Here is a 27,379-nt window from a genome sequence, read left to right on the forward strand (position 1 = left end):
CTGCGTCGAGGTCACCACGCCGTGCGCGCGCTTCACCTGCCTAGCCATGACGTCACCACGCCGTGCGGATTGGCCGCCACAGTTGTGCAGAGGCGGAGCTAAGCCGTGGCGTCAGGGGACCGCGGGGTGTATATACATGGCTCCCGCGTCGCCGCCGACGGCAACTAAACGACAGCGAATGGCAGAAGACTGAGTTTCGAGCCCGTGAAACTAAGCAAAGCCATTTGTGTATGCTAAATTAAGTTAAGCTAAGTTAAAGCTAAATAAAACCAAGTTAAAACTAACATGAAGCGAAGTTTAAGCTAAGGAAAGGCCAAGTTTATAGCCAGGGAAGGGCCACCAGCTTCGCTGTTTGCTTCGCACCACTATAGTGCCCCTAATCTTTTTTCTCGTTATGGATATTGATACAGATTTTTCTGGGTTCAGCATCATCTGCCATTAGCCACACCACTCCGCAATCTTTTGTAAACTAGCCTGCAATTCCAGTTGATCGTCTAGTGATGTTCGCCTATGGAATAATACACAGTCATCCGCAAATAATCGTAGCGGTACAGTTGTACAATCTTCAACATTATTAATACATATTAGGAATAGGAGGGGACCACTGCCCTGACACTACTGGTAGGAGACTCGTTTATAGCCACCTATTTCGATGTGTTGTTCTCGAGACTGAAGATTTGAACCAGTTAGTCATATTAGGTTTTTTAAAGAAAGCATGAGCTTTCAACAACAGTTTTAGGTAGGAGACTTCAGCAAATGCTTCGCAAAAAAGCTTTAAAAATCAGATCTATCGATTATTGATTGTTTCAGAAAGGTTATGAACTAATTCAACAAGTTGCGTTATGGTAGACAAACCCTTGCGGAATGCATGTTGAGTTGGTGACAATAAATTATGTGTTTCTAGATAATGTGAAATGGGCCCGTAGTTACATACGTCTGTCGTGATGCCACCTTTATGAATAGGTACAAGTTTGGCCTGTTTCCAAGCTCTTGGAAAGGTACTTTGGCTAATGGATGATTAAACGATGATCGTTAAGTATTTAGCTATCCACTCAGCGTACCGGTATAAAAGCTTATTGGGAACACCGTCTGCACCGACACTTTTCTTGACATTATTACGCAAAAGAAAAGTGTACGACGCCTGCTTCATTAATCACGACATTGTCAGCAGAAGGACGGTCAGGAAGAACAGGCAAGATCGATACCGTTCCGTCGTCACAAGTGAATACTGAAGAGAAAAAAAAAATATTAAAAGCGTCTTTTTTTTTTTATTCCCACGTGGTCGAAATTAGTCCGGAGCCCTCCAGTACGGCGTGCCTTATAATCACAACTGGTTTTGGCACGCAAGAAGCCAGAAATAAGATTATGTGAAGAATAAGATTTAGTTGATGGCTTAACATATCACCAGAACTTAGCAGGTACATACGAGAGAAACATTTTTTGATGTGATGTTATAGAACATATGCCTCGACTCCCGAACAAGACAGTTAAGTTTTTTCCTCATTTGTCGTAGAGTATGCAACATTTCCGGGCTCGACTTTCTGAAACATGCCTTCCTTTTGCTCTCCATTCTTCGTTTTGAATGGACTAGCTATTTCTCTGTTAATCCATGGACATTTCTGCTTTCTTTTTTTTTTTTTTTTGAATCAGGAATAAAATGTTCTATGCAATGAGCCACCACAGACGAAAAGTATTTCCGTACTAGCCTCGGATTTGTATATTGTAGTGAACTCATCAAAGGAATGTTCAAGAAAGTCCAGTATACTAACGTCATCCGCAGCATGGAAATTCAATATTTGTTTCGGTAATTCCTTATCAAAAGAGAGTGGATACAAGTTAAAAGAAACCATAATCATTTTATGATCAGCTAAACCTTCGTCAACTTGGCATTCATTTATATATCTAGTTAAGGAATTAGACATAAAAAAGATGTAGAATGGAGGATCGCGATGCACATATCCGCGTATAATCATTTACAACTTGTACTAGGTTGTAACAAATTTAATTCTAATAAATGTTACCTGAATGCCGCATTTGTCTCACCAGGTAAATATGAATGCCAATAAATAGCCGGAATAGTAAAATCGCCCAAAAGCACAACATTGTCGCCCTGTTTAAAAGTGCCTCGCTTGCCGCACACCTGACGAGGAGTTGACTGAAGAGCGGCACCCTGCATTGATGGCGCAGCTCGCTTAAGCGTTGGCGTCAAAGGCGTTCACCGAAAGCGGCCAGTGCATTTGTGGCTACTATTGCTCTGCCTGAGGACCCCTTCGATTCTGCTCAGCAGTTCAAGGGATGTTATTCGTCATTCCCATCTCAAGTTGGCGTCGTTTCTTGAAGAACAGACCGAGTGGCACATACCCAGTGCTCCGGCGTTTCTTTGAACAGCAGTGCTTCTACAGTGGCCCATGTCGGCGTTCGTTCAAGAGGTGGTCCCTGTTAGCGAGCCAAGGAAGCGGGAAACCGGTTAGACTTGATGCACCCAAGCAGTGAAACTCAAGAAGGCGCACCCCTGTCACAGACCCCGTGAACGAAGCGCAGACGCCGGACCAAAGCCGACTTATCAGCTTCCGAAAATAATCCCACGAAAGCAAGGACAATTAATAGTGGGCCCTCTGGTGCGCCAGCGAACGCCGGTTGCTGTCCAACGTCATCCGCAGCATGGAACGAGTCAGAGCCCAGAGTTGTCGAAACACAACAAAATATATTCTTCACACACACACGCTTGCACACTTAGGCTAGACACAACACAATACAAATCAAATGGGTATTGACAAACACAAGATAATAATTAACGACAAGCACTAAGAGTCCAACACGTAAAGTACAAAATGAAAGGGAACACTAAGTGTCCAATCGTATTCACCAGTGTTGGTCTTGGAGTCAGACGATCTCGGCGTAACTCGGGACAAATCTCGAAGAAGGAACTTCTTCCGGAAATGTAGACGCTCGATGAACCCATCGACTAGCTTGCCGTGGAATCCCCTTCTTCCGCAGACGCTCGGTCTTCACATTACATCACTTCACCGGTGCGGACTGAACTCTTGAACTCCCCCCTCTGATTCTCGCACGGCGGTTATATAGCTTCCACAGGCGTTCTCGAACCTTCCTATCGGAGTCGTGATCTCGTAGCATGGCCAAAGACTGGGAAGCTTCTCGTCTTTTCTCGTACCTTCGACCGCCGCCATTGGAGTGTTGTCAAGGGGAAGGGGGGGGGGGGTGATGACTCATGCTGTTGGCGCACGCTCACGCTGTAGTTATCTCTTTCGACTCGCCGGGTGAGAAGGTGTCTCGGCGCGCGTGTGTGCTCTCTCTCTCTCTCTCTCCGGTTAACGTCGTTTCGTCGAGGCTCTTCTAGACGTCTCGGCGCCGTTGTTCGCGTTGCTGTTTGAGGCGTACGCGCTCTCCCCCTCTGTTGAAGTTGCCGCGGGGCCGGCGTGTTCTTTCGCTGGCTTGCGTTACACGGGGCGCGCGCTTGGATTACGCGCTCTTTTGTGACAACCCCAGAAGACGTTTCTACATCAAAACAATAGTTGCTTCTTCGACATTACCAGCGTTAGTCAAAGTGCTACACGGTGTACGGCCATTTGTTCCGAGGCCTCTTCAGTGCCGAAAGTGTTTCAAGATAGGCCACGTGAGCGCTGCGTGTTCAAGTGACGTCGCCTGCCTGCGTGGCCGCGGACAACATAATACCGTCGAATACGATGCGTCTTCATTTAAATGCCCCAATTGTCCTGGCTCTCACGAAGCGACGTCGAAGGAATGCCCCAAGATACAACACGAAGCTACGAAGCTCGTATTCGTCGAAAAGTGGCAAGAGAAATCCTCCCGTAGAAAGGCCGCTCAATCTGGTCGACGAGATAAACAACGTTCGCGAAAAAAGCGCCAACAACCCACTGTAGAAGAACTGCATAGCGGAGCGCAGACGCCACGACCACCTCTACCTGCATCAAGGACAGTAACCACACCTGCAGCGAATTCGGTGAGGGAATCCCCACCAGCTGACACGGCCTTTGCTGCCCTCTAGACTCACGGCTATGACACTGGGCCGTAGTGGTCCACTGCTCCAAGAAATCAAGAATAATATGGCCAATAAAGCCGGTGACACAACAGACAAGAGATGGATGCAATGAGAAGGAAAGCGTACAGAAAAATGTTGAAGCACTTGGCAAAATGAATGCGCGTGATTATTTGCGGTCTCCAAAATACGGCCGCGAAAAGTGCCCTGCAGGTGCTCGCCGTACTAGGGCCGCTTATCGCACCTCTTTACAATTTGTAAAGCTTTTTTTTTTTTGGCGCCTGTGCTGCTCACGGAGAAGCCCAGGCACGAGATTCGTCTTAGCGTCTTTATCTGAAGGTTCATTCGGAACCATAGACAAAATCTGGAAACCGGTGGTGGTTCCACGGATGGCATTTCTGAATCAGCAAACTGGCTTTCACAGTTGTGCGCCCCTATCCCTCACCACACCGTTATGTTCCCTCTGTGCAGAGTAGCAGGATAGAGCGCGCTAGCTCAGGCCGTCTTACTTCAAATAGATTGCTACACGCGTGTAGTATTTGGTCGTTTCAACGAGGCGCGCGGGCGCAATCACTCGAGCAAAGAGCAGGAAGAACGAACTGGGCTCGCGCTGTGAGTCCAACCAGTCAGCGCTGCAACCGCTGCTGTAAATATAATCTGTAAATAGTTTCTCGTATAATTGACTCGTCCTTCGCGTAACATTGTGGTGGAGGTGGAACGTTCCCCGTCCTCGCCACGGAGCTAGCTCCGAAGCAGCCGCACCGTCGTCTTCTCAGCCATGGCTTCCGATGGAACCACCCCGTCGCCAATCACAACGTACGTTACGGTTCCCAGTCTCCGTGATCCTGGGACATTCTCCGCCCAAAATAGCGTTGACATCGACGACTGGTTCAGCATGTATGAGCGTGTTAGCCACAGCCACCATTGGGACCCTACCATCACGCTTGCCAATGTGATCTTTTATCTGGACGGGACACCGCATGTCTGGTTTCACACCCATGAGGCCAAGCTCTCCAGCTGAGACATTTTCAAAGAGAAGCTTCGCCAGGTCCCCGTCAGGTCACCAACAGGCTGCGCGAAGAGAGCTTGTCACCCGTGTGCAGTCGTCGACCGAATCGTATGTCTTCTACGTACAGGAAGTGCTCGCGCTTTGCCGGAAAGTCGACGAGCACATGACCGAGGTTGACAAGGTGGGCCATATATTAAAAGGAATCGCGGACGACGCCTTCAATTTTCTCGTCTATAACGACGTTTCTACTGGCGAAGCCATCGACAAAGAATGCCGCCGCTTCGAGGTAGCCAAGGCCGCCGCGTCGTCCCAATGTTTCCCGGCTCCCGAACACACCTGCCACGTCCTCTTGCTCTGATCTTACCGCCACACGTCACGATCACAAGAGAACGTCACGCGTATCGTTCGCCGAGAGCTTGAAGCGGCCGAATCCGGCTCCACTTTAACCACGACCACTTGACGGTACCTTTGATCAAGAGCCCCCAACCATTTCCATTATTCAAGCAGTTGTGCGACAATAAATTGCAAACCTTGGCATCTCTACCACCTGCTCTGTCTGCCGACCTGATTCGGGACCCATTTCCATGGCCACAACCTGCAATGACCAGTATTTCGCTCACAGATCACGCAATCCTGCTGAACGGCGAACGCCAGACGACAAACCGATCTGCTTCCGCTTCCCCCGAGTTGGTCAAGTATCCCGCCACGGCCGCTCCCCTTCATGCCGCCATCCCACCTCCTCGCTCGCCGTTATTCTTCTCGCCGTCTGTACCCTACTACTGATGCCCCTGACAGCCGCTCCTCCGTGCGATCGCCTTCACCTCCACGCCGTCGCTCCCCGTCACCCCAATCATGCCGCTTTTCCTCACCAACCCGCCGGACGGAAAACTAGGCCATGCAGCTCTTGGAGAAAGTGCTGCATCACGTTCGTCCTGTCCCAATGCTCCGTTGACGATCCTCACCAACACGAACCTAATTGACGTAGACGTAGATGATGTTCCATTGACGGGACTAGTTGATAGTGGAGCCCAAGTATCCATAATCAGCACTAACCTATGCCGTCGCTTGCCAAGTTCTGACGCCTGCCACCACTCGAGCCGTACGCGTCGCCGATGGCGCCACTGTTGCCGTCAGTGGTATGTGCACTGCTCGCATAGGAATTGCTGGCCGCCAGGTTCCAGTCCTGTTCACCGTGCTGACCAGTTGCCCTCATGACCTAATCTTCGGGCTCGAATTTCTGACGACGCATTCTGACATCATCGACTGTTCCGTCGGTACGCTGTGCCTCGAGCTTCCTCTTCTTTCAGACATTCGCCCCGAACAACCGAAGACCCGCTACACTACAGCGTTTGTTCGCTTACCTCATAAAGCCTTAATCTTCGTCGAATTCGCCTCAACGACAACCGTGCTTAATGGCGACTATGTCGTCGCACCTATTCATGATGTCCTCCTGGCGCGCGACATCTCTGTGCCACACTCCGTCGTTACCCTTGCCGCTAATCGGATGTGCCTCCCCGTTATCAATTTTGGCTTGACGAAGCAAGTGTTACCTGAAGGCATAGCGGTGTCCACGCTCCGGTCAGTGACAGATGACCACGTCACTGCTTTTGCAGCCGACGCGTCCCATGGTCGCTCCGGACCTCACCCCTGGCCAAGCAGCCTCCCTATAATTCCTTATGCTTTCCTACCGCTACATATTTGACACTGACAATCGACCACCGGGTCAGACGTCCCTTGTTAAGCATCGAATAAACACTGGTGATGCTGTTCCAATTCACCGCCGGCCGTATCGCGTGTCCACGACAGAGCGGCGAATTATAATCAGCAGGAAGTAAACAAGATTCTCGCCAAAGTCATTGTTGAGCCCTCGTCGAGCCCTTGGACGTGGCCGTTCGTGCTCGTTCAACAGAAAGATGGCACGTGGCGTTTCTGCGTTGATTACCGCCACCTCAAGCGAATCACTAAAAATGACGTTTACACTTTACCAGGAATCGACGACGCTCTTGATTGTCTTCACGGTGCCAAATGCTTTTCGGCCATATACCTTCGATCTGGTTATTGGCAGATTTCCGTAGATGAGGAAGACCAAAAAAAAAAAAAAGGCCGCTTTCGTCACTCCAGATGACCTCTACCAATTCAACGTTATGCCGTTCGGTCTATGCAATGAACCCACCACGTTCGAACGGATGATGGGCTCCCTGCTTCAAGGTTTCAAATGGTCAACTTGCCTTTGTTACCTCGACGACGTCCTTGTGTTTTCTCCTACATTTGAGACGCACCTTAAGCGCGTCGCAGCTATACTTGACGTCTTCTGCAAGGCTGGGCTCCAATTAAACTCATCGAAGTGCCACTTCGGGCGCCGACAGATTGCAGTGCTAGGCCATCTCGTCGATGCTTCCGGCGTACAACCCGAGCCGGAGAAGGTTCGAGCAGTAACGGCTTTTCCTGTACCCCAGTCTGTCAAATACATCCGGAGTTGTGGGGCTCTGTTCTTATTTCAGGCGGTTCGTGAAAGATTTCGCAGCAATCGCTCGACCACTCACTGAACTTCTGAAGAAAGACGTGCCTTTTACGTGGGGTTCCCCTCAGGCTGCCGCGTTTTCACGCCTTAATTATCACGATTCTCACCAATCCACCTGTCTTGGCCCACTTTCACCCGTCCGCACCTACAGAAGTCCGAACCGATGCCAGTGGTTATGGCATCGGAGCCATCTTAGCGCAACGCCAACATGGACACGACCGCATTATAGCGTACGCTAGCCGGCTCCTGACAACTACAGAGCGCAACTATTCGATTACCGAGCGCGAATGTCTTGCTCTCGTCTTAGCTGTTTCAAAGTTCCGCACATATGCATATGGCAAGCCCTTCTTAGTAATCACAGCCCATCATGCGCTCCGTTGGCTTTCTTCGCTCAAGGATCCTACTGGCCGGCTCGGTCGTTGGGCCCTCCGACTACAAGAATATACCTACACAGCGACTTACAAGTCGGGACGCCAACACCAGGACGCAGATTGCCTCTCTCGCTACCCAGTCGAAGACCCGACCTCTACGTCTGAGCCTGACACCGACGCCTGCGTTCTCTCTGTTTTTCCTCTGGTCCATGTCGCCGACGAGCAGCGTTGTGACCCGTCCTTGCGTATATCATTGACCACCTGGAATTGTTACTTGCCGACGGTTCCCTTCGCTTATTCATACTTCAAGATGGCGTACACTACCACCACAACGTTCACCCCGACGGCCCAACATTACTCCTTGTGATCCCTAAACACCTTCGCTCGGCTGCTCTCTACGAACTCCACGACCGGCCACCTCGGTGTTTCACGTACCAACGACCGGATCCGTCAACGCTTCTTTTGGCCAGGGCTTGCTCGCTCCGTTCGAAGATACGTAACGGCGTGTGATAAATGCCAGCGACGCAAGACACCATCGACGCTCCATGCCGGGTACCTTCAATCACTCGACATTTCCGCGGAACCATTCTTTCGGGTTCCTTTGGATTTACTTGGTCCTTTTCCTCTTTCTACCTCTGGGAACAGGTGGATCGCTGTGGCCACGGATTACGCCACGCGCCACGCCATCACCCGAGCGCTTCCTAAAAGCTGCACCACACATGTCGCCGATTTTCTTCGACGCGACGTCATTTTTTCTTACATGGAGCTCCACGACAACTCCTCAGAGACCGTGGCCGGACATTCCTATCAAACGTTATCGCAGACATTCCAGAGTCCTGTGCAACGAGGCACAATCTATCCACGTTATACCATACGCAAACAAATGGCCTCACGGAGCATCTGAATCGCACTCTCACAGACACGCTCGCGAAGTATGTCTCTTCAGACCACACTGACTGGGACCTCGCTCTACCGTTTGTCACGTTTGCGTATAATTAATTCCTCGCGCCACGACACAGCCGGTCATTGCTTATGTTTCCTTATGTTCGGCCGAGAACCAGCACTGCTCCCTCGACACAACACTCCCTTGTTCACGCGGCACCGACCAGTGAATATGCACTTGACGCCATCACCCGCGCTGCCCATGCAAGGGAAATTGCCCGTGACCACTTTCTACTTTCTGAACTCCCAAGACAGTCAAAGGCGTTTGTGCGAGCGGCTACACCAAGACGTGCCCTTCCCGCCAAGTTCTTTGGTGCTTCTGTGGTCTCCGTCGCGTCAGGTGGGTCTGTCAGAAACACTGCTGTCTCGCTACACAGGCCCATACCGAGTGCTTGGTGCCGTGACTGTCATGAGTAAGAGGCATGCGACGAAAGAAAAGAAGAGAAAGACGATGTGAACCAAGCGTTCCAAACGGCACGAGACCTCGAGGCGCGTGAACCGAGCCGTAATCGAGGGAGAAGCGGCACTGTTCGAGCATTATCGACGTGGCTCTGGGCTGAGAAGGTCGCATCGTCAGCTACGCTCTGGCGACGGTAGACTTGGAGGTTCGGCCGAGTCCGTGACGCGGGCACTCCGAGGTGCAGCTGTCGACCTCGGAGACGTTCGAGCGAGGCTACTTGGACCAGCTGCAGCATCACACGGCAGGCCGGGCACTCCAGAGAGGACCCCCCTTCGTCGACAGACCAGCGTGTTCGATGACCCCTGGAACGCCACGTCGGCACTTGAGAACGGAGCTGGACGGAAGCAACGGCCGAGAACGTCGTTAGGCCTAGTCCCTCAGGCCTCTCTGCCACGTCAGCTTAAGCGACCGGGTTACAGGCGTCCACCAAGGCGACGACATTGTCGAGATCGTCGGGAGCAACGACTCCGAAAGGGACGCGACGCGACTTGGACGAAAAGAGTCCCATGAGTCAGCGTCAAGAAACGTGACGATACTCTACGTAAGCGGTGACGTAGCTTGACAGGCTAGAGTTGTTGAACACACAGCATTGTAGGATTAAGACTGGCTTAAAGGGACAGCTCAATTAGCTGATGGGTTTGTATATGGATTAAGAGGTACTTGTATAGGCAATACTTAGTTTGTTTATTATTCTCAGTTATATTATAGTTGGGTTTCTTTTCGTTTCTGTGTTTGTTTAATTAAAAATCTGCTTGCTGTGTTGCCATGCGCCTTCCAACCCCATCTCTTATGACACCCGCACGCCCCCGAGATCGGTGACAAAACACGCGACAATTGGCGAGCTTGCCAATAGGTGACCCGTAAAAGAGAGATAGAGAGAGAAAAGACTTTATTCCAGGTCAGACTAAGACCTATAGATATTCCTCCGCCAGGAGGACCATGGCCAGCTGGTCGGCGAAGGCCGCCGACGCCAACCACACCCGCCAGTGAGGAGTTGGGGGGTTAGGGTAGTGAGGGGATTGTAGGGCTGCGGGGCAAGAGAAAAGGATGTGCTCTACATTTGCGTACGTAGAGGGGCAGTTGGGACATGAGGGGTCTGAGCGGTAACGATAAAGGTATAGGCGTGCTGGAGTGATCAAGATGTTGAGCTGGATGGCCCTGAGGGTGCGTACTTGGGCAGCGGAGAGACGAGGGTGCGTAAAAGAGCGCGGGCTTCTGGGATGCGCCGTCTGCTCGCTGTTTCCGGTTCGAGGAAGCGCAGCCGCCGCCACCGCTTCGCCGTTGAAGTCTATTGATGCGCTTGCAGTTCGGCTTTGTCACACTCGAAGATTACCCGGTTGCAGGCGCCTAGCAAAACCATGGTCGGCTGTTAAGCCGTTGGCTGCTCAAATTCAAGCGTTAAAGGTAAACTCATGTAACTACGGTCTTGTAGCGTGCGTTGCTGCGTCAGCTGTGCACAAGCATCAGAGGTATGGCTGCCACTTCCAAAACTGAACCATCAGTGAAAAAAAAAAATGAACGTACGGTGCCACTTATCAGGCGGCGATGAGCTGTGTAAGGGCCGACACGAAATGATTCCCCAAGATATTGCTTTCTCTAACAATGACTCAAGCAACAATAACTATTTCAGTACTCGCATGCACATGTAGAGGTATTATGAAACATGGCTTTACGGTGCAACTTTAAACGGGACACAGCGAAGATACATACATAATACTCGTAACCAACTAGCCCACCTTAGTTGCTTGAACACAGATAGAGGAAATGCGCAGCCGTATTATGTCGGCGATACGGCCATTTCCCTACCTTGTTGACAAAAAATCAAAAACTTCAAACTACGTACCACTTCAACTAAACCTCGAGTTTCGACCAAGAAGTGCCGTTGACAGCGCGCAGTTTTCAAAGATTTTCAGCACTTCATTTTCTAATTACGCTATGCTGCGCCGTTACTGACGATGTCGGTTGCAGCGACGATCACAGGGTAGTATTTACCAGGCTACTATAGCCATAACCTCAGCACCCGATTTTCTAAGTAATGCTTCTATACGCTTGATAAATTATCGGATAAAGATAACTTTTTCATCTGTCTGACTGACCCGCAGGCAGAGCAGTCAGTGACGGTGCGTCCAAGCAGCTGCAAATGTCGTAGAGCTAAACCTGGCAAAAACAAAAAGGCTGCCGAAACGAGAACCAGAGTTCGTTTATGAATAAAAGCGTATCCTTGCCTTTCTTGGCTCGTCATCGTGGCGCCCAGAGTGAGCTGAAACCTAGAAATTAGCTGCATGAATGGTACGACATTGCTGGTCGACAAAGCGGACGGAAAGCTTCGCACGACTGACAGTTGAAACCGCGTAGAAAAAGCCGGCAGATCCCACGCCCTGTGGGAATCGATGTTATGCGAAGCAGTGTGCGGGGAGCCTACTAAGCTAACGAAACGACCATGACAGAAACAAGACGTAGGCGGCTCTTTCATGACCTACATGACACGCATGTCACGACATTCATGTCATGAGTCCTCAGGAGTCCATTTAGCTACACCTAAGAGACCTTAGGGCGAAAGCCTTAGTCATACTCGTGAATATGATTTCTACCAACATCCTTTAGTGTTTCCTTCACTTAGTACCCACGTCCGAACCCATTTCAGTGTTAATGATTTTTTCGCTGAGTCATTGGCATTTTTGCTGAGTCATGCTCATGACTATTACTTCTACCAGCATCCTATAGTGTTTCCTTCATTTAGTACCCATGTCCGAACCCATTTGAGTGGTTTTTGAGTGTTAAACTTTTTCGCTGGGTCATTGTCATGACCTACATGACACGCATGTCATGACATTTTTGTCATGACCTATCACTTATGTTCGTCATATACTCTTGCCATAGTATGCCAATTTTGGTACATACCAAGTTAACGCAACGGCTATGAGAGCACAAAGTCGTAGGCGGATAGATAGATAGATACGGTCAAAGTAGCAAATGTTTGCCAAGAAATGCTTCGCATTTAAAACACGTGCGCCGGGCATGCAGCCGATGCTGCCGCGTCTTCCGTCGAACCGGAAGCTGCTAGCAGACGGCGCGCCCCACAATTCCCTGCGATTTCTCGTTTTACGGGGCACCTATTGTCCTGTTTGTTTTTGTCACTGATCTCGGGGGCATGCGGGTGTTATGGGAGAGATGGAGGTGGGAAGATGCATGGCAACACAGCCAGCATGTTTTATTCTCACTCGAAACCCAAAACCTCAAACTAAAAACTCACTTAAACTGGCACACACTGAACAAATAATGCTAACAAATGTACAACACAATCCTTAATAAACACTGCACATGTTCTTAAACTCGCCTACAATAAGTCTGGGCGTTTCCTCTATGAAAGTCAGGCAACTCTGGCCTATTGCGATCTCGCTGCTTACGTGGAATATCCTCACGTTTCTTGACGCTGACTCATGGGACTCTCTTCGTCCAAGTCCCATCGCGTCCCTTTCGGAGTCGTTGCTCCCGACGATCTCGACGATGTCGTCCCCTTGGTGGACGCCTGTAACCCGGTCGCTTAAATTGACGTGGCAGAGTGGCCTGACGGACTCGGCCTAACGACGTTCTCGGCCGTTGCTTCCGTCCAGCTTCATTCTCAAGTGCCGACGTGGCATTCTGGGGATCATCGAACGCGCTGGTCTGTCGATAAAGAGGGATCCTCTGTGGAGTGCCCGGCCTGCCGTGTGATGCTGCAGCTGGTCGAAATAGCCTCGCTCGAACGTCTGTTCGAACGAGCAACTGACTGTTCGCAATGTTCGCTGGTTCAATCTTCCAAAACACTATACATGAATAAACGTGTTCACAACACACATTAAAAACTGACAATTCAACTGTCCGAGGGCTTTCCTAAATGATATTCCTTTGTATCCTACCCGTTGCATATATATGCACCATTTTTTCCGCCTTTTTCGGAACTCCCATGCTTGCCTACGTCTAGCCTGTTTCCTTCTCATTCCTACTCTGGCACATTTCTCGTGCAGCTTGGGATATGTGTGCCTTAACTCTGGCTTCATCCTTTTCTTTCTTATCGACCAGCCCATCTTCTCAAGTCGATGCGTTTTCTTGCGTCGTCGTGGTTTAAATTTCCTATGAATCCTCTTCCCATTACGCGTTGCACCTCTTAGACAACAAGGGCATCTATCGTCTTTCTCATTTCTGTCAGAGTGTGAATGGCTCCTCACGTCTGATGCTTGGCTATCCCTGATACAGGCTTCAATTACCAACGCCCTGTCGTTCCGAGGTGTAGCTACTTTTTCCTCTACTACCTTCAGCGCTTTGGCTATGCAAACGTCTATCGGCATGTCAGCCATCCTCATATCCTTGACCTTCTGCATTAAGGGCTCCTCAGCGGTGAGATTATCCACTACGCCGTCACGGGTGCTATCTACTTGGCCAACTTCTTCTGGCCTCTTTCTGATGTCAAGCAGCTCTACTACGCTAGCATAGCTAATCTATCTTGAACTCCGCCGTACGCTCTTTCATTTTCGGTGCCTGAGCTCTCTCTTGTAGCATCTTGATTTCTCTCTCTAGGAACTGTTTCCTTTCTTCGTAGGCTTTCTTAGCTGCAGCGAGTTCTGCTAATCGAATGGCCTCGACATGTTTCCTTTCATCCTCAATTAGTCTGAGGCCCTGCTCTTTGTTGAGCTTCTGCTTGCGAATAGTAGCCGATATCGCCTCCCAATCCATCTCTGCAACTCCCGAGTATCAGTGACTGGGCTGAAATAGAATCCGGGAACGGATCTTGGAATAAATCCTGGAACGGATCCTGGCAGGCTCCCCAATTGTAATGCGTTTTTTGTCACTGATCTCGGAGGCGTGCGGGTGTTAAAAGAGATAGGAGTGGAAGACGCATGGCAACACAGCAAGCAGATTTTAATTTCACACACACTCAAAACTTAAAATAAAGCTCAATCAAACTAACACACATTGAAGGAAAAACTACCAACAAATGTACAACTTAATACTCGCTATAAACATGCCCTTAATTTCGTGACTCCCGTCACCTACGAATTCGCCCCTGACGCCCCATCTGCTTTCCAGTCCAGTGATTTCGCGCACGTTACACGACTGAAGAAGTAGCACCCTCCCAGTGATGATATTTAGACCTTCCGAGACGTCGCTTCTGCCGCCGGGGGATTATGCTACACGCGTGTTGTATTTCGTCGTTTGAACGAGGCGCGCGGGCGCCATCACTCGAGCGAAGAGGAGGAAGAACGAACTGGCCTCGCGCTGTGAATCCAACCGGTCCGCGCTGCAACCGCTGCTGTAAATATAATCTGTAAATAGTTTCTCGTTAATTGGCTCGTGCTTCGCGTAACAATTTATCTCTCTAATATACACAATCATAGATAGATACATAGCCTCCGGAGATACATAGCCTCCGGAGGATAAAATTATAAAAATTTGGAGGACGCTTAAGCTTCGCCTTTAAGAGTGGAACGCGATAGCATTCAAACATCCCTGAATGCTTGTCAGGCTTCCCGGCAACTGCAGCTTTCTTTTTTCTCCGCTTTCGCCTCTGCCGTTGTACGCTGCCGAGGAGGCGAGCGCCATCTGGATGGTGTTTCTGCAAGTAACCTTTCCGGACCATAGCCTCATATGCCCGGACGCATCCGCTGTATGAATGGTAGAAATGTTGGAAAAGGGTTTGTGTTTGAGTTTCCTCGTAACAGCATTATGTTTTCTTGCATATTCAAATTACAATCCGACGCTATCATGCCTGTAGGCTGTGGTTAAGTCGTGCTTTACGATTTTTCTAACGTATTTTACTTTGACAAATCCAATTAGTTCGCTAACGCCTCTGCGCCATGCGTAGGGCCTGCGTGGTCGGGGCGGTTCGGGATGATTTTCTCCGCCAGGGACGCCGGCGCTTAGGCTAACACCGACGCCGGATTTTCTGCGACCCGGGACTACGGCGTTCGGTTGTCAGAGGTGTGACGACCGAATACCGTAGGTCTTAAGATCGTATCCTGCACCGTGTTTTTTTAATATTTTGTTTGGTTAAACAGATTGGCTAACGTTAGCTAGGCTAGAGCACTGCACGGGCCCGGGCCGACCCAAAAGCCCGGGCCCGGCCCGCGAAGCGTTTGTCGGCGGGCCCGGGCCGGGCTCGGGCTTGAAGCCACGGGCCCGGGCCAGACTCGGGCCCGCTCATTAAAAGGCCTAAGTAGGCCTTCGAGCACACGCGACCGTTATGCATTACATGGTTCAATTCATTCTGTGCCAAGCTGAAGTGACACATGCAAGATGACTGTATATCTTATCAAATAGCAAAACAGATGAAACGCTCATTTTTAACAGCGGAGCTGTTTCAGCCGGGCGTAATGTGTCTGCTGAATCCAAAAATGTGGGCCGATCCTGGCAACAGTGGAGAAAGGGTCCAAGCGCAATGGCACATACACCTGTGAACTAGCGAAACTGAGCCTGGCTAAGTCTAGCTAAGAATGGTGGGGACTACTTTAACTTAGTCTGTCATCGATATGCAATTGATAGCCAATCAATAGCTAGTCAATAATCGATCAATAATCAATAAATTCCAGAAAATACTGGGGATGACGTGGTAGTGTTTAGCCTAGCCCATATACGTGGCCAATATCTTGCGATAGACAATCGATAGCCAATCAAAAGCTAATCGATAACTGATCAATAATAAATAATTTATAAATAAATTCTGGGAATTGCTGGGGATGACTTGGTAGTGCTTAGCCTAGCCCAAAAGCCAGGACTAGCTTGATCAGCTCCGCCGTCTCTTTAGCATTGCGCCGCGAGTGCAAGCTACGCTAATTTTTTTTTTCTTTTACACAAAAACGAACATTGTTTCCGCGTTAGGAAATAAATTATACAAAGAACCACTCCTCAAACCATTTCCATCTTACCGCTTTTGCGATTGCACTATTACCAGTGTCGATACTTATGCATTATTTTAGCGTTAAGGCCGGTTACTTTTGTGCTTTAATGCATAAAACAGCCTTTTCCTCAAAAAGTTAACTGGTACGCCCGTGCATTTCGTCGGACACTATGAAAATTAATATCTCGAAACTGGTTCAGTCCTTAGAATTCGTTCCAAGTGGATATGCCTTGCGAACTCAGCGGCTACAATTCGTAGATTAAAGGATGTGCCGTAAAATAATTAAAAAGTTAATTAGCGTAATTACGTTAATTATTCAATTCGGCGTTTTGACCATCCATTAGGCCATCCATGTCAGAATTAGCTTGTAACTACATAAAACAATCAGCCTCCTTAGAGCGTCGTCGCATTAATGCGAACACAAGAAATCCTGAGATAAGGTCAATTCCATACCTCAGAACACTCTATAAGCATCAGACGTTAATACATAACTTACCATTCACTTTGAAGAAATACAAAAATGTCGATAATTTCAGTAAGACAGAACTCAGCTCATACTTTGCTCGCTTGTAATGTATCTGATGTGATTATTATACTGCCTTTGTGTATGGTTCGGAGTATATAATGTACAACCTGTTTCGTTTCCTTGGCAAATGTTAATCTTGTAAAATTCAGTCTCATGCTATGTTGTATAGCTAGTGTTGCATTGTTTTGTATAGCTAGTACTGCTATTGTAGTGTTGCTTAAAATGCATTCTGTTAAAACTTTTTCCAATTCTGTTAACGCGCCGCGACGGAAATATTCTTTGTCTTTCCGTTCATAGCAATTTCGTCCATGAGGAATTCCAGCAACAGCTGGAAATATATCTGAATTATTGTACATCTGCGCACACTGTTTGCTGTAGTATTGCCTTGCCTGGTCTTTTTGGTCACGTCAAGCTACGTATGTAGCTTTTAGTCCAAAATGACCATCCATCATGTAAACTAATTGATTTGATTTGATTGATTTCGTCGGGCACTTTGAAAAGTAATATCTCGAAACTGGTATAGTCCTGAAAATTAGCTCCAAGTGGATACGCCTTGCGAACTCAGCGGCTATTATTCGTAGATTGAAACATGTGCCGTAAAATAATTAATTAAAAGTTAATTAGAGTAATTCAATTAGGCGTTTCGATTTCTCGTGGAAGTAATGCCCGCCTCATCGAGTAGTTTAGATCAATTAGGGATTATAATTGTGCATTCTGCCACAGGCAATTTTTAAAAATTTCGTTCAGCGAAAATGCAACATCCTGTATATTTGCATGCTAAATGACATCATAGAACCATATCGTACAAATCAAGGTTAGTGCATGCGCACCAGCGGAAAAATAGCAGCACAGGCAACGGGCTGGATTACTGATGTTCCCGTGGGAGAAACAAAGATTTCGGTCTTTTATCGCTTATATACTGCAGCTGATTAAACTTCGAGAAGGTGAGGCTGACAGATACGGTACAATCTGTAAGTAAAAAAAAATTTTTTCTTTATACAGGCCGGGCCTGGTCATGCACACGCGGGCCCTAGCTAAGCTTAGTAATGAACGCCCGGGCCCGGGCCGGTGCTGAGCTCAGTAACATGGGCGCGGGCCGGACTCGGGCTTTGTATTACGGGCCCGGGCTGGGCTCGGGCCTCGTAAAACGGGCCCAGCTCGGGCCGAAAAATCAGGGCCGTGCAGTGTTCTAAGCTAGGCCACCCTATGTGATACTATAGCGCGAGAATCCTCGACTGAAGCGTTAGCAGGTTAGCCTGGATTTGCTTATTCTCAGTCACCTTGGTCTATCGTAAGTACCGTAATCTGTGATTATACCTATATGTCAGTATTTATAACCAGCTGGCTAGCACGTTATGACCAAGTTGCTCGGAAACCGTCGAAATTACACCGCTATAATGACTTCATCGATGGTCCGAAATTCAGACAGGCAGCTAGAGCGGCCGGTAATGCACGGCATAATTCTCTCCTACTTCGAGCTTCGTTCTGCATAAAGAACTTAGGCTACACGGGTCGAACGTGGGTCGATCATTGTGCGACGGGCCTAGAAGGGCAGGTACCTTTATGCCAGAAGAAGTCGGCCACTTCCAACACAAGCGGACTTGAACAAGGACTGGATTTTTGTTTCTTTCATTTCTCGTATACTCGGGTACAACTTAAGAAGACAGGAAAGGCCCCGCCCAGATGACCGAAGCGCAGCAGCCGATTGCCTCCGCGACTAAAGAAATAGTCCTGCAGACGCGACTCGCCCCAGCTTGAAGCACGGTCTGCCATGTTCTCCGTCGGCGGGGACACCGGCCGTCCGGCTCATGACGCAAAGTCTATAGTGCGCGCCTATTGGTGGAGGCTCGTATGCGTCCGCGTTTGAGGGGGCAAATGCCGCTGCCTTCTAAAGTTGCACCTCACTATAGTCTGCTTTTGTAGCTTCGATTTTCGCTTCGCAATATTAGCGTTCTGTATCTGCACAGGACACCGATGGTCGATCGATCGGCACTCATACACGTTCGCTGAAAAACAACCGCGAAACAACTGAGCGGATAGCAGGAAGTCATTGAAAGTGCAAAGGCCGAATGCATTGATTGATTGATTTAGTGAGTGAGTGAGTGAGTGAGTGAGTGAGTGAGTGAGTGAGTGAGTGAGTGAGTGAGTGAGTGAGTGAGTGAGTGAGTGAGTGAGTGAGTGAGTGAGTGAGTGAGTGAGTGAGTGAGTGAGTGAGTGAGTGAGTGAGTGAGTCGATTGCGTTTAACGCGAAGCTGTGAAATATGCCGTAGTGGTTGCTCTGGATTAATTTGGCTACCGGGGTTCTTTGACCTGCACCCAAAGCGCAGTACACGAGCGCTTTTGCCAAGATTAAAACAGGGCTTGTAACAGGGATTAAAGTAGCAGCCTGCGCCGATATTTGAAAGCACGCGCGATTGCCTCGCGAGAGAGTGGTTCAGTCCAGACATGCTCCTCCTCTCTGCGGCGGCTATTGATTGACTGACGCCATCAGCCATCGTTGCTTAAGAAGTGCTTTTATGCATTGCTTTTAGTGCTTGAAATACCGTTTGTGATAGAAAATAATAATAGGTGCTGGCTGAAAATTCTTTTATTTAGCTGTTCTGTCAGTGACCTTATTTCGTTGTTCTACTCAAAAAGTGACGTTTTATGGTTATCCTTGTTCCACCTATAGTTGGCGCAAAGGACAGCAGACTCCCAACTCTATTCGCCAGTGATTGCGTCCGGAATTTGAAACATGAAGTCTACGGGAAGTTTAGTAACCCGCGCATTTCAAGAACTCCAGTTCTACCATCCGCGTGTGCCAGCACCCCCCTATGGCGTCATCGGCTACACATCTCAAACACATCGTCGTCTAACTCGAAGATGAACAAGCCAATTACGTGACAGAGACATCATGGTAGAGACAGACTTCTGTCGGTGTCTCTAAAAAACTAGTCTGGGGTGCTAAATGGCCACCACTCACTCGGCCTGCAGTCGTCGGTCTCTTCGTCCTTGTAGAAGCCCTCGCGGCACCTGCACAGGCCCTCGTAGCAGGTGTAGTTGGAGCCGTTGCAGTCTTCCACATTGTAGCACGACTCGCGGGGCTCGTGACCTGCGCACACGTTGAAAAGGTCTTCCGATGAGAATCAATGGGAGTGGTAGACTCGCTGGTTTTAACAGCGAAGCTGCTTAAGCCAGCCGTAAAACGTGCGAGTTTCACGAAAAGCCAGCCGCGCCGTAGCCATGGCAACCGGCGACGCCGCAGCTGCCTGCCACTCGCGGAGCGTCGCGCGCTATGCTCGAGAGAGAGAGAAATAAAATGAGAGCGAGAGAGAAACAAATTGTAGCAGGACTAACGAGGCAACGCGCAGAGGTGCTGCCGACGCCAACCGCGCTCCTCCGTTTCCCAGCATTAGCGCCGAACGCTCGCTGCGTCCGTGACTGCAGCAGGCGCCTCTGGCGCGGCTCAGCCGAGCTCCTACCAGTTGCGCGCTACTGCGCATGCGCCGTGACGTCTCCCGGCGTTTCGTCTGCTGCGCGCCGCCCGTACACTGTGCATAGCTTTCGCCCCACTTCCTCTACGTGTGCTCGGACTGCAAGTGTTTCGCGAGGCGTTCCCCGATGCCACGGACCACGAGGAAATGCTTATACACTTCGTGTAGCCAAGACCAGCTAGGAACCGATCAGCTCCGCGGCATCTTCAGCCTTGCGCCACTAGTGCAAGCTACCCCAATTTTTTCCTGCTCATCGCATAGCGGGGGCCTTGGCTCCGGCACCAATCCCGCTGAGCGCAAGACGTTTTATAGACGCCTGTGACCAGCGAAAATGGCTTGCAACGTCTACAACTATTCAAGACGCCCACAAAATGTCTTGTCTATGTCTAGAAGACGTCTGCAAAACGTCTACATACAACTAGAAAACGTTTTGCCAAAAAAGATATAGAAGGCATATGTGCAGATCCTTGTTTGGATACATGCACATGCGTTATCACAACCGGTGGATAAAAAAAATTAGGAAAAAAAAAAAAGCACAAAAAAAGTCGCGGCCTGCCACGTCAGGCGGGCCGCCATGGGAGCGAATGTCACAGCCGTAGTTGCATTCTCGGTCGCTTGGCTGGGCACTAGTTGACGGGGATGGGACGCGTCAGCTTCCACGGGCGACGGCATGCTAAGCACGTTCCTGACGCATTTTCTATGCCGATCCCACACAACAATCCCCGACTAGTGGCGCCCCGACGGATGACACCGTTTTCGATGCGCGCGACAGGCCGCACTTTTTTTTTTTTTAATCCAGCTGCTGTGACCTTATATCACAGCGATGTTATAGGTCGGAAAAATAGACAAACCCACGCATGGTAAATTCGGCTGGTTCGTACTGCGCTCTGATTCACTTTGCAACGATGGGGAGCCCCCGCTTTACTGAGCCATAGAAAGCGTGCTCAAGCCAAACGCCGAGCTGCTCGCCACAGCAGCCGGCAACCGGAAGCGGAAACGCATCAGCTCTTCCGTTGCAAACAAGCATGGCGTAAAAACAAGTGCTCACCCGCGTTAGTCCATTTCACAGAGGAAGGAAATCAATTTGGAGGGAGCGTTAATTACGCCGCGCAGCCAGCCTTGGCAAGCGAAGACTCCGTCAAGTTATCCCCTTGAGTTTATTAGCTATATCAGTATCGGCACAACACGAGACCTCTGTAACTCGGCGCATTGGTCGAGAATGATTGGCTCCCGGTATCTTTCAATCGGTTCGCACTTGTTCTGCTGCCGCAGCTCTGCCTGCAGAGCGCGAGCACTGAACCTACCGCGTGATGATCACGTGTTCGGCCGATTTGTCTAGCTTCAGTTGTGCCGCGCCAAGCTTCCTTCTTGCTATTTCCTTCCTTCTCCGTGGTCGTCCACCCCTGCCTACACCCGCGGCGCCATCGACGGAAGCGCGAGCAGCCGCGTGACTTCGCCCGATCTCGACCACGCTCTCAGGCTTAAAGTGAGAGCTCCTCGGAGAGCTCTGAGGCGAAACTCGGCTTTGTGAAAGAACCGGGCGAATGTGTTCAAAGCGCTCGATTTCGAACAACCGAATACAACAACGACAACAACAATGTCTTACTTTGACAAAAAAAATTTAAAAAGTACAATCTAACATACACTGTATAGACAATACAGTCGTGTCTGTTAATGGAATGAAGTTGAAGACGACTTTACGCCGCCTGAGTAGATTTCATGGCCAATGCTGCACACCGCAGCAAGCAGCACACCGGATATTTGTGCGATTAAATACATAATATGAATATATTGACAATATACATTACGTATATATTGACTTGGAATACGGCAGGCGCGCACGCTACGCCATAAGACAGACGCTGGAACCCACCATGGAGCCTACCACGTTAACGAAACGACCATGAAAGCACCAAGTCGTAGGCGGCTCTTTCATGACCTACATGACACGCGTGTAATGACATTCATGTCATGAGTCCTAAGGAGTCCCTTTAGATACGCCTAAGAGCCTTAGTCATGCTCATGTCTATGACTTCGACCATCAACCTTTAGCCTTTTCCTTCACTTAGTACCACATCCGAACCCATTCCATTGGTTTTTATTGCGATAGCAATTATATGGACACTCAAAAGCAGATTTCTGCCGTCGGCGTCGCCGTCGCCGTCGCCGTGAGGTTCCGTATGACGTCAATGGAGATGAAATCGTCGCCGCGCGCCGAACGCTGTATGTGCGAGTGAAAGGGCGCGAGGGGCGCGCGCTTTCACGGGGAGTTAACGCACGGCGGAGAACAAACGCGCGTTCTGCGCCGTGCTCCCTTAAGGGCTGCAGAAGTTGGCGTCTCTTTCCTCCTTTACAATCACCATATATGTAGAGCAAACGCGCCTTCTTCCGACGCGCGAGAGGCCGTGGGGGGGGGGGGGGGGAGGAGGGGGAGGGAAGGGAGGCGACGTTTAGCTGCGGCACCAAGTGCCTATTTATATCAGAGGCTCCGGCAACAGTCACCAACGCCGCACGCATTTTGAGCGAACGCGGGCAAAACGCTGACGGCGTCGACAACAGTTCTGCGTGTTGCCGGTGCTGCTGCCTGTCCAAGTTTATACAGCTGATAAAGCTAATATCATTACTCTGTATAGCTCTCTACAAATTTGCTATCGCAATTGATGCTTCGCCTTTTAGGTGAAACTGCGACAACTTTTTTAGTGTTAATATTTTTTTCGCTGAGTCATTCTCATTTTTACTGAGTCACGGTCATGACTATAACTTCTACCACAATCCTTTAGTGTTTCTTTCACTTAGTGCCCACGTCCGAACCCATTTCAGTGGTTCTTGAGTATTAATATTTTTCGCTGAGTCATTGTTCTTTTTGCTGAGTCATGCTCATAACTATGACTTCTACCAGCATCCTTTAGTGTTTCATTCACTTAGAACACACGTCCGAACCCATTTCAATGGTGTTTGAGTGTTAAACTTTTTCGTCGTGTGATTGTCATGACCTACATGACACACATGGCATGACATTTATGTCATGACCTATCATTTATGTTCGTCATACACTCCTGTCATACTATGCCAGTTTTGGTACCTACGAAGTTAACGAAACGACCATGAAAGCACCAAGACGTAGGTGGCTGTTCCATGACCTACATGACACGCATGTCATGACATTCATGTCATGACATATCATGTATGTCCGTCATATACTCTTGTCATAGTATGCCAATTTTGGTGCATACCAAGTTAACGAAACCACCATGAGAGCACACAGACGTAGGCAGCTAGATAGATAGATAAATAAATACTGTCAAAGTAGCAAATGTTGGCCAAGAAATGCTTCACATTTAATACAGAATGTGACTAACATAGCATTTCTCAGTTCCAAGTTGCTTTCGACGTGTAAACATTTGATTGTGTAAGTACATATACAGTGATACCCCGTTACCCGCCGTGGTTGCTCAGTGGCTATGGTGTTGGGCTGCTCAGCACGAGGTCGCGCGATCCAATGCCGGCCACGGCGGCCGCATTTCGATGGGGGCGAAAACACCCGTGTACTTAGATATAGGTGCACGTTAAAGAACCCCAGATGGTCGAAATTTTCTGAAGTCCCCCACTACGGCGTGCCTCATAATGAGATCGTGGTTTTGCCACGTAAAAAAAAAAAAAAGAAAAAAAAAGTAATACCCCGTTAACTCGAAGTAGTAAAAACTGGAAAAAATTTCGAGATAAGCGGAGTTCCGAGATAGCCGAATTCATGAAAACATAAGCATAACCACTGCGTAAAGCCAACATGACGTCTTTCCAATATGGCGCCAACTTCCTCACAAAAGCTTAATGTACCAAGAGCGGTACTTTTAGTAGATCATTCTTGCGATATTATGTGCGACCCAGCAACCGACACGTCAGTCGTGTATAGGCCACGGTGAACCCAGCACATATAAGCGCAAACGCAGATGCATGTACTACTGTGCGTGGCTAGCGTGTTCACAAGTGGCGGCGTGCTCGCCTCTGGCACACGCTGCTCTTTCTCGCCCTCTTTACGCGCGCCAGCAGTCATAGCGACGCTCCGGCCGCGTAATCGGTGAGATCATCCGGCCGACAACTATAGATGAGGGTAAAGTAGAATCAAGAAAAAGGCATTGGGACATTTTGTAGCGATGTGTTAAGACTATGCTAGACTTATCATCCAACGTTCACGGCCGGCTGATCCCGTTGATAACGTAAGCGGACCGTCGCTCTGACCGCTGACCAAGTGCGAAAAGCACGAAAAGTCATTAGCATCGAAAAAGAAATCACTACGAAATACCGGCCCTGGTCAGGGGCCTAGCCTGTCGCCGTTTAATACGCCATGTGTCATGTCGTCAGGCTCAGAAAACACAAGCTCATAACAGGGCCAAAGCATGCCAATACCATCGCAAAAGCGGGCAAAATTAAACTAAATAGATTCAGAACATTATAAAATACAGGAATACTCATGAATTAATGAAATTAATTAATAGAAATTCGTTAAAATAGCTTCTAACACGCCCGGCTGATACCAGCGCAACGCAAGAGAGAGCGCCACCACCCCACAAGTGAAAGGATACCGCTCGCCGCGCCGTCACACCAGCGTACAATCAGCTCTCGACATCTGGCAGGAGAGGAGGAGCGCGCCTACAGAAGCCGTTCCCGCGCTCCTCTTTCTCGCCATGGACCCGAGCAGCACTTGGAGCGACAGCGGGCGCTCGCCCGTGAAAGACAGCGCCGACGCAGGGCTGATCAAACGGTGCGCGCCCGAGAAATTCAACTTGTTCGCCAGCGCAGCCAAGCTAATCCCAACATCGTGAAAAGAATAAACACAAGGGAAACAGCTGCGAATCACTGCTCCGCACTTCCCCAGCTTTCACGTTGAGTGGAACTGCATTGCCGCCGAGTTTACCATTGCATTTGAAACGTTGCGAGGCGAGAAGGGTCAGTGACTTCCGACGCTACTCGACGAGTGTCCAGTTCTCCGGTCGAAACCTGCCGAGCCGCCGCCAGAGGAGGCATCGTCTGCAGTCACGGACACTGGACGCGTTCGGAGCCAACGTGGGGAAACGCGGACGGCGTCGGCAGCAGCTCTGCGCGTTGCCTCGTTGGTGATGCGATGCGCGTTCGTTATCCGAAAGGGCGCGCCGCACAGATATTTTGGGGGGATACCACAGCTGCGCAAAAAAGTGCAAAAAAAAAAAAAACGTTTAGGTACTGTTATTCTTAAGCATTTTCGCAGTCTAGGTTTCGAGATATCCGTAGTTCGGCGCAGTGGCATTTCGAGATAAGGGGTGAAAAACCCATGGAGTTGACACCACACCAGGGGAAAATTCGACTTATCCGATAATTCGAGATATCAGAGTTCCAGTTAACGAGGGATTGCTCTAGTATTCAAGATTAATCACGCAGTTTTGTTACAACACTAGCAATAAAAGCGTAAAGCACAGAATGCGCTAATATTAAAAAAAATTTAAGATTTCATACCGTTATTTTGTATGAATTGGTGGTTTTCCAACTTTAAGCTGTTTCAAGTATTTCTGGGAGCAGATACTATACAACCAACGCTAACGCGAACTCCTGTCACACCGCACTCCTCCGTTGACCAACATTTTTCCTACACCGCCATTGGTTTGCGCGCCTCACGCTCTCCCCTCCCAAGGCGAGTATTTGACGTGGGCACGACTTGCGTCAACGCCGCTCCCCATGCTCCTTTTCATCTGCACCCTCTCACAGCATTATCACAGGCGAAAGGGATCACTCCAACCCCTTTTCCCCTTTAGAGGTCTTCTTTTCCTCTACTCTCCCGCTGGATCACGTGGCCCCTTTTTAGCGATGTCTGACAACGACGGCACAAGGTCCGCTTAAACAGCTTCGCTGCAAAAAAGATTATCTCAACAACGGGTCGGTCTGATTTAGCGCTCGTCCCATCCACCCTTGTGCCATCGCTTATTTCCTCACAGAAAGAACAGCGCTTCAAGACAAGGGAAGAACCACGCACACTGCGCTGTATGTTTATTATTGCGATAGCAACTATATGGACACTCCAAAGCGGATTTATGCCGTCGGCGTCGCCGTCGTCGTCGTCGTCGCCGTGAGGTTCCGTATGACGTCAACGGCGATGAAATCGTCGCCGCGCTCCGGACGGTGTATGTGCGAGTGAAAGGGTGCGAGGGACGCGCGCTTTCACGGGGAGCGAACGCACGTCGGAGAGCAAATGAGCGTTCTGCGCCGTGCTCCCTGAAGGGCTGCAGAATTAAGCGTCTCTTTCCTCCTTTACAATCACCATATATAGAGAGCAAACGCGACTTTTTCCGTCGCGCGAAAGGCTGTGGGGGGACGGGAGGGAGGGAGGGGAGGCGACGTTTAGCTGCGGCACCAAATGCGTATTTATATAAAAACGTTGCGAGGCGAGAAGGTTGGTAAGATTTCCGACGCTGCTCGACGAGTGTCCCATTCTGATCTCGTCGAAAACCTCCGAGCCGCCCCCAGAGGCACCGGCAACAGTCACCAACGCCGCGCGCGTTCGGTGCGAACGCGGGCAAAATGCCGACGGCGTCGGCATTTTGCTGGTGATGCTGCATGTCCAAGTTTATACAGCTGATAAAACTACTATCCTTACTCCGTATAGCTCTCTACTAATTCGCTATGGAAAATGATGCTTCGCCTTTCGGGTGAAACTGCGACAATTTTTATCTTGCTGAGCCTTTTATACAGAGCACTAAAGCAGTACTAACACGACCATGAAAAGAAACGAAAGGAAAAGGGGGAAAAACATTGCGCCCGGCACATTCTTGTGACAATGCAGTATCAAGAAAATCGATTTCTTTCTCGGACAGCTTTAGAGGCGAGATGCTGATGCAATCATCACTTACGCGGTTCATCTCAAAAGCCTCTGAAATTTCTCGGGTGCATTTGTCAGGATGTCTATGCACTGCTTCACTTCGCGACAACATAGGTGCACATCTACATTGCCGACAATACAAGGCAAGATTTCCACAGATTGCAAGTTTTTTACATTGTTATTATGCTCTCTTAGCCTATCATTGATACACCAGACTGATTGACCGACATATCGTTTTCCACGCGTCAACCGCACCGAATACACTAACTCTTGCCCACAGTCAACAAAACGGTTTTTGTGCTTGGTCATGCACGCTCGTTGCGTGCGCGTGTCGGAATTGG

General features: G+C 49.4%; 1 protein-coding gene across 2 annotated transcripts in view; it reads right to left on the reverse strand.

Annotated features, from left to right (window-relative positions):
- The window catches only part of LOC119457493 (uncharacterized), a 276,591-nt gene that overhangs the window by 74,410 nt on the left and 174,802 nt on the right, over nt 1–27,379 (reverse strand). Inside the window, exon 4 of one of the 2 annotated variants that reach the window (XM_037719079.2) lies at nt 19,684–19,812. The exons of the other annotated variant lie outside the window; for it this stretch is intronic. Coding sequence (XP_037575007.1) covers nt 19,684–19,812 — 129 coding nt within the window. The remainder of the gene's footprint in view (nt 1–19,683; nt 19,813–27,379) is intronic. 2 annotated transcript variants of the gene reach the window in all.

This window comes from Dermacentor silvarum, chromosome 7 (genome assembly GCF_013339745.2).
Source record: "Dermacentor silvarum isolate Dsil-2018 chromosome 7, BIME_Dsil_1.4, whole genome shotgun sequence".
In the NCBI taxonomy this organism is placed as follows: domain Eukaryota; kingdom Metazoa; phylum Arthropoda; class Arachnida; order Ixodida; family Ixodidae; genus Dermacentor; species Dermacentor silvarum.